Source organism: Myotis davidii, unplaced genomic scaffold (genome assembly GCF_000327345.1).
Source record: "Myotis davidii unplaced genomic scaffold, ASM32734v1 scaffold168, whole genome shotgun sequence".
NCBI classification, from domain to species: Eukaryota; Metazoa; Chordata; class Mammalia; order Chiroptera; family Vespertilionidae; genus Myotis; species Myotis davidii.
In genome coordinates this window covers 9,374,348-9,382,970 of record NW_006383016.1, presented here as the reverse complement: position 1 = coordinate 9,382,970, position 8,623 = coordinate 9,374,348, and the positions used below count along the sequence as shown (strand labels likewise).

Sequence of the window (8,623 nt, the reverse complement as noted above, 5' to 3'; positions counted from 1 at the left end):
GATTTTGGTTTTAATGTTGCAGAAACTGAAGGCGTTTGTCCCAAGTTTGACATGAGAGGTAATGGACTGTGGGGCCAGGGGTTCCAAGGTGCTAATTCACTGAAATCTTGGAGAGGCCTTCAAACTTTCCCCTTGGCCAGGAAGTGGCAAGAGATATGAGAGGCTGGAGTGCCTCTGGCCATAATGGGCATTACATAGAAATATGAGGACTTTAAATAATATTATTTTAAAATTGAAAAACTGAGGAGAGGAGAGGAGAGGAGAGGAGAGAGAGACTGAGACTTCCAGGATGGAAGGCTGAGTCATACAATTCCCATAATGTGGGGGAGGAAAGTAATTTCCCTGTACTTTTCTGAGTTCTTATCTGAGACCCCATGTAATAAAAGACAGATTAACAAGAGGAAATCAGAAGTTTATTCACATTGTATGCCTCATGTATACATAAAGAATACCCAGAAAGACTGTAACTCCCTGAGATGACTTAGGCCACCATCTTACATACCCTCTTTAGTTAAAGGCAAAAAGAAAGGTGTGTGTGTGCGCACACATGCCAGTTATGGGGGCTACCAGGAGCAGCACAGTAAACAAAGGACAGGTAACGTTTGATATGCAGAACTACGTCAGTCACTTCTACATTTTGATAAAAGTTTCTTGTAATTTAGATTCATCTTTCCTGGTACAGAGAAGGGACACCCTACAAAAGGAGCTTTCCACTGTAAATGTAAATTTCCCCCCCAGAAGGATACACTTCTCAGTTTTCAGAGCTTCTCCCGTGTCTGCTGTTTCTCAGACATAATCAGCTCAAAATAATCTTTCTGCCTAGGAGGCATATGGTGGGGTAGCATATTCTGTTATCCTTCAATGTCATATTAAGCACTTGCCAACCTAACGAAGTTCCCTCTTATACCATCAGGTGAGATTCTAAGTGATACACAAAGGAAGTGAAACTTTTGAACCATGTCTTTTTGTTTCCCTGTTTACCTTGTGACATTTTGAACCTCACAGGAGTTTCTGGAATCTTCTCACGTATTAATTTTCTTGGTACAAATGACTATATGTTGAAAGGGCTATTTCAGAGAGAAGAAAAAAGCAAAAAACCCATAGCTTTGGTTTGTGCTCTAATTTCAATGGCTTTTATTTGGGTCAACCTAACTACAAATCAGAGCTGGGAAGCACGCATCTTTAGGGCTGTAAACTATAGATTTATTTTTAAAAAGAAACTATAATACCTTTATACATTTCTCTTTATGCCTTATTCACATAGCCCATTTATAGTAGAGGACTGTTTCTCAGAACATCTGCCCAGTCAGCCTTGAAGTTAAAGGTGAAATTTTAATTAGATAATATAGTGCTAATATGAAGGAAAAATGTTAAACTATAATTTCTAAAATCTGAGCTCATGTGATATAAATTCATCCCAGATACTCTGTTTTCTAAGCTGCAGTGAGTTTGGTATGAAAGCCAGTTCTGCGTGGTCTACCTCAGTAATATGCTGCTGAATGGAACCCTTCAGAGAGAGAAAAGAAACCAGTGTGGCTTAGTTTTTCGTGTCCTTACGCCAAAAACCTCCTTCTATAATTTTCATAAATATTTGTTGAACCCTATGAAAGTTTATTCACCCTTTTGAAAATGCACTGAGTAAATATATGAAACTACTTTACGTTTTAGCTGGTACGGAAAAGTTAGAATCACATTTTTACATAATATTTCATAGGAGAAAAACACTTTCAGGCATTGCAGTCGTACAAATATCACCTGTGTGTCCATTGTTTTATTAGAGATGACAGTAAGGTTAGAGGTCAAGCTTCCTCGGTTTCTGGGAAAGTGAGGGGATTTGTGTAAAGTTGTTCTGCACTTGGTATGTTTGGGGCAGTTAATTTTTACTCCTGGATCTCTGTGCCAAGTGCAATAAGATGTGTTGTTGGTGAATATTTTCCAAACAAATAACTGCACCAGGTGTGTGTGTGTGTGTGTGTGTGTGTGTGTGTGTGTGTGTGACAGAGAGAGAGAGAGAGAGAGAGAGAGAGAGAGAGAGAGAGAGAGAGAGAGAGCGCTCTTCATATTGAAGTGTTTCTGGAATGTCAGGTCATATCCTGGCAATTGTACTCATTGAAATACCTCTTGAGACAGCCCCTCCAGCCATATGCCTGGCTAGCTCTCAACTGCTCACCTCAGGAAAACCAGCTTTTAAAATTCATTTTCAAATGAGGGCCTGAAGGAGTTGCCTTGGAATTAAAAATTTGTGTCAAAGAATGGACTTTGATATCACTTGGAGAGTGAAAGCACTTTTGTTTACTTTCAGATCTTGCTCTTTTCAGGTAGATGAGGTCACAACATGACAAGTGGCTTTTTAATGTTAGGCTGCCTTGACTTGGAGTTTGAAGTCCACCTCGCTGGTAAGGCACTGAAGAAAGTTGTGTTTTTGCCTTTGAGCTTTTTCTGTTCTTCCCCCAGCCCCCTATCTCACCAGTGGTTGCTAAATATAAGGACCCCAGGAACTATTTAGGATTACTGAATGCATAAAACAAGCAAAAAACGCCCCACACAAACAAACAACGCAGTTAGATGATCATAAACAATCATTTGAAGATGACTATGGCTCTAAAACAGGTAAAAATGGTTTAATCAAACATGTTGATCATCCATGTAAATGACTTTTACAGATGATTTATGTTAAACCAACTTTTCTATAAGTTACAGGGCCTCAGATAAATCTGGTAAAAAAAGTTTTTAATGTGGTAAAACATACATAACAAAACCTATCATTGTAACCATTTTTAAGTGTGTAATTCAGTGTCATTAAGTACATTCCCATTGTTCCACAGCCACCACCACCGTCCAATTCCAGTCTTTAATTTTCATTTTCAAAATCTGCACTTGTTCAACAGTAACTCCCTTCAGACCCGGCAACATCAGTCTCTTTTCTATGAATTTAGCTACAGTAGGTTACCTCATATAAGTGGAATCATATAGTATTTGTCCCTTTGTGACTGGTTTACTTACCATCATGTCCTCAAAGTTCATCCATGTTGTAACATATGTTAGAATTTCCTTCCCTTTAAAGTCTAAATAATACTCCACTGTATGTATGTAGTACATTTTATTTATCCATTCATCCATCGATGGATATGTGGGGTGCTTCCACCTCCTGGCTATTGTGAATAATGCTGCAGTGGCTGTGAGTATACATATACTTTTTCCTTGCTTTCCGTTGCTTCGGGTACATTCTCAGAATTGGAATTACTGAAACATATGGTTATTCTGTATGCCAGCTTTGAGGGACACTCATATTTATTTTTCTATAGTGGCCACACCATTTTACATTCTCACTATGGTGCCAACATTTTTAGTCAGCTGTTTGAAATAATACTCTCTCCTCTTACAGCATTCTTTGTAGTCAGAGAAGTAGTCAAGACATGCTTTCATTTAAATTTATTTAAACGCAAAGGAAAAATTGTGAGATGCCTATAAAGGGTTTGATAGACTAGACCTTGCTAATATTTCCATGAACTTAAACAACAGTTTTGATGTTTGCATCTTCACTTCTCTAACTTGTGTATATATACATATTTCCTATAGTTGCAAAAATCATAAAAACTCTTAAAATTCTTTCTCACTTATCCTTTTGTTTCTCCATAATGTTTATTACTTTCCTAGACAACAATACACTGCACTATGTGTTAATAAATATGTAATCATTATATTTGGATATTGCCTTTAGGGGAGGGTATGTTTAAATAGTGTTGCCATTGGCATCTTCACAACTCTATTTCTCTCGAGTGATTTATCTTCTTAGGACAAATTCTCAGAAGTTGAGGAAATGGGGTTAAAGTTAGTTGTTGTTTTTTTCAATGACTATTGCTCTGTTTAATACTTTTCTAAGGGAGATTCATTTTTTCTTGCAACCTTGGCATTTGACTTCCCAAAGACTTATTTATATTTTTTAAATTATGTGTGTTGTTAAAATAGCATTTTGTCATTCAATAAATTTTAAGGACTTAACTCTTATGTAGCATCAGCCCAATAAAAAAGTAAACATTATTTTGCTAGACTACAGATAAAGCCTGAATAACTCGGAAGTTGTCATTCAAATATTTGTTTATACAGTGAAAACTTTTTTTTCCTCCTCATTAACCCTCAGAGAACTTTCTAAGTGGAATATTTTTCCTCTTTATGCACATGTAGCTTACCTGCTAATGTGAAGGGAGCCCAATCCCTCTGTTGACATATTTGCTGAAGATTTGTATGCCATTCAATCAACAATACATACTCAGAACTCATTAGTGAATAGCTCTGTCAGAGTACTGTGGGTGAGAAAAGTATTTAAAATATATTATCTGCCCTGGAAAAGTTAACAATGCCAAGGAATCTATTCAGAAAAGGACCTGTCTATAAAAAGTTACTCAAGACAAGCAATAGGTAATCAATATGCAAAGCATTGCACTGACCACCACAGTCATTGAGGGGCTGAAGAAGTCAAGTGGGGGCTGGGTAATAAGAGAATTCCATGTGATAATAAATGTGAGAGTATTTAATATGTAGTGAAGAAATGAACACAGTTCTGATTTTTGGCAGAACAGAGTTAAAAGCAGCTAACTTTGCTCCACCACCTGATACCACACCCTCTCTCAACTTGTCCAGAGAGAAATAATGACCTCTGATCTGTCCCCCACGGACAGGAAATCACTGCCCTTTGCTTTTCTCTTAGGCAGTCATATTTTGGTCACGAAGATGGGAGCAGTTCAACTGAGTTTGTTCCAGGCCAGGACTCGAGGCCTTGAGAGACCCAGTGTATTATCAGGTCATTTCTCAGTATTTCTTTAGCATGTGTTCATGGGTACAGATGCTCTGAATGACCTTACAAAACCAGTCTTCTGAAGGAGAAAGCCACCTGCCAGAGGCTCTTTCTCTGAGAGCATTGAGTTGGGCAAAATCTAACTAAAATTCGATTATTAAAATGTGTACATAGAAGTTTCGGGGGGGGGGTGTCTTCCATTTAGGTACCTGGTTTTCTTGGGAATGCCTTTCTACATATTCTTTCAGAAGAATGCATATTCTGTTTGATACTGCTGGTGATTAAGCTAATGTGTACATTAGTTACCCAGTGAAAAATGAGTGAGCTGAGGTGATAATTTGACTGTCTTTGGTCTTCATTGCTTGAACTATTTTTTCTTGTCTCTGCACCCCTAACCCCAAACATTATGTGTGTCCAAAAGTCCTATTTGGTGAGTGAACCCAACAGCTTTTCTGTGAAAGACCAAGTTGGGGAAAAAAAAGAACAGTTTAACACCCCCGAAGGATTTATTTTTTTAAAAAGTATGGCTTGCTATGGTAGTACACAATATTGTTTTCATACATGTATACTTGAAAACAAATTTTAAAAAATAGCTGTTGTAACATTAAACCATAACCCAATGAGCATGCCCACTGCGCTCCTGCCTTCTGCAGGGTCTTCTGAAATCCCCTCTGGTTCCAGGTCATGGCCAGAAACAGAGGGAAGAGCTTGCAAATTTTGTTTTTTCTCTACAATTCAGTCTTCAGCAACTTGAGTGCTTTCTTCATGTTGTCAACAACTAATGGGAAAAAAAAAGTTACGAGAGTCAAAACGTGACCAGAAATTATATTAATAGATATAGTAACCCCCCAAACCTCTGTATTCTATTGATTGTTTAATGGGGTGCTATTATATCATAGGGTAAAATGTTGGAAATCTTATTGTAATTTTTTTCTAAAATTATGTAAAATGGCTTTTACTGCAATCCAGTTCTCTTCCAATATTTATTAAATGCCTTTTCTATAAGGTACTATGATATTACCTGTGCAGGATACCTGCCTTTAAGGAATCCACGGTCTCATTAAGATACTAAAGGCCTGACACACAAAAATTTGTGCAAGAGTAAGCCTTCCTTCCCCCAGCTTCTGGCGCCAGCTTCCCCCCAGCACCAGGGACTGGGGCTGCTTCCTTCCTCCAGCTGCCGGCAGGCACCCAGGACCCAGGCTGCTTCCCTTCTCCAGCCGCCGGCAGGCACCTGGGACCCGGGCTGGCTTCCCTCCAGCCCTAGCTTTGTCAGGAAGGACTTCTGGAATGACGTCTGGTCTAATGAGCATATTGCCCCTTTATTATTCTAGATATGCTACTACTTTGAGAAGGGTGAATACTTTGAATGTGCTTCCCCTGGTTCTCCTAGTACCCACTGAAGGCATTGCTAATGGACCACGATAATTTTCCTGCTGCCCAGACACAGCCTCAAAATCCTTCCCAAAATAATGAGAATCTTTATGTGCCGCCCAATGAGAATTTCTGTGATAATGAAAACTATTCAGTGCCTTTGCATTGAGTGCTTGAAGTGTGATCAGTATGACAGGAACTGAGTCTTAAATTGTAAGTAATTTAAGTTTGCTACTAAACAGCTACCTGTGGCTAAAGGCTAACATGTTGGGCAGTGCAGTTCTAGGCAGCCACTAGTCATTGAGCAGCATTGGCTTTTAGGAAAAAACCCAGTTTTCTTCCCAGAAGGATTAGTTAGAGGTCACAGTAGCTACAGTCTCTTATTGAGGTACCTCATCTTCCTTCAGAGTCTCTCTCGGAAGTGAGTCTCTTGGCAACTCTTTGGAGCCATCTTTCCTACTGATCTTTAAAATTGAACTTGAATTTAGTGTCCACAAAGATTACATTATTTCACTTCCATTATTTGGAAAAACTACATTTAACAAAGCATGCAGATTACTACAACTATTGCACTCGATTCTGTGATATGTTAGTGTGCCTAAGAGAAAAACCTGAAACGCAGGTAACATGTCATAGAATCCTCCTGGAGAAAAGCAATACCTGATGTAAATGATTCATCTTCAATTACAATTTTTAAAAAATGAGATTAAAGTGATGAGACTAGTTAGTTGGTCAAACTGATTTCCCGGGGCCCCTGAGCAGCTTTTCCTGCCTTCGTCGTAGTCCTGTGGCCTCTACTCCCGCAGGGCCACATAGAGATGGTCAAAGGAGGCGACACTTACGCAGAGCTGCGTCCGAAGGTTCATAAGCATAGAGGCGATTTGAGTATCTTCCAGTGATGTCGGCTCTCACTGTCAGGGATGGGTCTACAAAGAAAAGCAAAAGGGGATGTTGGGCTGGAGTGCTGTTTGCACCATCGCGGGAGGAAGCACGTGGGTTTGTCCACGTTCTCTGAAAGGAGTACAGTGTGTGTCCCGGCAGATCTGCCCCATCCGCTCTGCAGCAGCCTTGGGCAGGCAGGACCCCACGCCGGGCTGAGAGCCATCAACAGCTGTGTGCGGCTATTTGTGGGAAAGGTTATGAACCCCGCTGTGCTATCTATAGCAACCTGAAAACAGGATAATACACATTGTTGGGCTGGTGTTTTCATTTTGGGTGAAAACAATAGCATTCTCTACCAAGGAATTGTTTTAAGCTTTTGAAATGATTATGTTGTAATTTAAGTGTGTTGTTACCAGGAGCAACCTGGATCATCAGAAACCCATATCTAATGCTGGTGTTCAAAACCAACATATTTTTTAATGAATAAAAGAAGATGAGTCCTAAGAGCATCAATGATCAAATAAGCATATAGTGGCCCTCTCTTACTTATTTTAAAAAATGCAGATTTAGGAGTCATCCCTTATGCGTTGTTTAAATTATTTTTTCAGGTTTTATACTAACTTGAAGTTATTAATGAGACAGAAAGGTATTTTTAAAATAAGGCACACACCCAGCCCGGCCGGCATGGCTCAGTGGTTGAGCGTCAACCTATGAAACAGGGGGTGAGGTTCAATTCCCAGTCAGGGCACATGCCCAGGTTGTGGGCTTGATCCCCAGTATGGGGTATGTAGGAGGTCGATCAATGATTCTCTCTCATCATTGATGTTTCTATCTCTCCCTCTCCCTTCCTCTCTGAAATCGATAAAAACGTATTTTAAAAAGAAAATAAATAAGGCACATCCAAAAGGGAGGTGTTATGGGATGTACAAAGGCCTTATCTCCAGAAAGGTGACTGAAGGAGCCTAAGATATATGTCCTGGAATCTGGGTGAAGAGGACACGCGCGAGCACTGCAGGTTTGCAATGTCTGTCGCTAGTATTTGACGGTCAGTCTCTGTCATTTCAGAATATTGGACTAGGACCAACGTAATTTACCAAATGCAGACATTCTTTTGTTCAACAAAGACTAAAGACCTGTTACTGCTTGGTGCAGAGGATACAAACACTGGATCGTGGTAATAAATTAACCCAGTGGTTCTCAACCTTGGCTGCACATTAGAATCACCTGGGAATCTTTTTAAAATCCTGATTTCTGGGCCTCATCCTCTGGAAATTCTGTTTCTTTGTTATGGGGTGGGGGGGGGGCACAAACGATTCCCAGGTGATTCTAATGTGCAGCCAAGGTTGAGACCCACTGAGTTAACATCAGGCTTTTAAATACCCAGCCATTGGCTCACAACTCTGGCTGCACCACGGAATCACCTGGAGAGCTTTAAAAAAATCCCCATGCCTTCGTCGTGCACCCAGGCATTCTGTTTGATTGGGTTGAGGTGGCCTGGGAAGCGTGTTTTTAAAGATCGCCCAGGTGGTTCTCATGTGCAGGCACTGTGGGGAAGTGGCTGAGAGGAAGCTG

The 8,623-nt window shown here is 40.0% G+C and overlaps 1 protein-coding gene across 2 annotated transcripts in view; it reads right to left on the bottom strand.

Annotated features, from left to right (window-relative positions):
• Positions 1–5,277: 5,277 nt before the first annotated feature.
• AGR2 (anterior gradient 2, protein disulphide isomerase family member) overlaps positions 5,278–8,623 on the bottom strand; it is a 13,176-nt gene continuing 9,830 nt past the window's right edge. For both annotated transcript variants that reach the window (XM_006779044.2, XM_006779045.2), the window contains exons 7-8: positions 7,012–7,095; positions 5,278–5,573 (exon numbers count right to left, since the gene is read on the bottom strand). In XM_006779044.2, the coding sequence (XP_006779107.1) occupies positions 5,524–5,573; positions 7,012–7,095 (134 nt within the window). In that variant the 3' untranslated portion in view covers positions 5,278–5,523. The remainder of the gene's footprint in view (positions 5,574–7,011; positions 7,096–8,623) is intronic.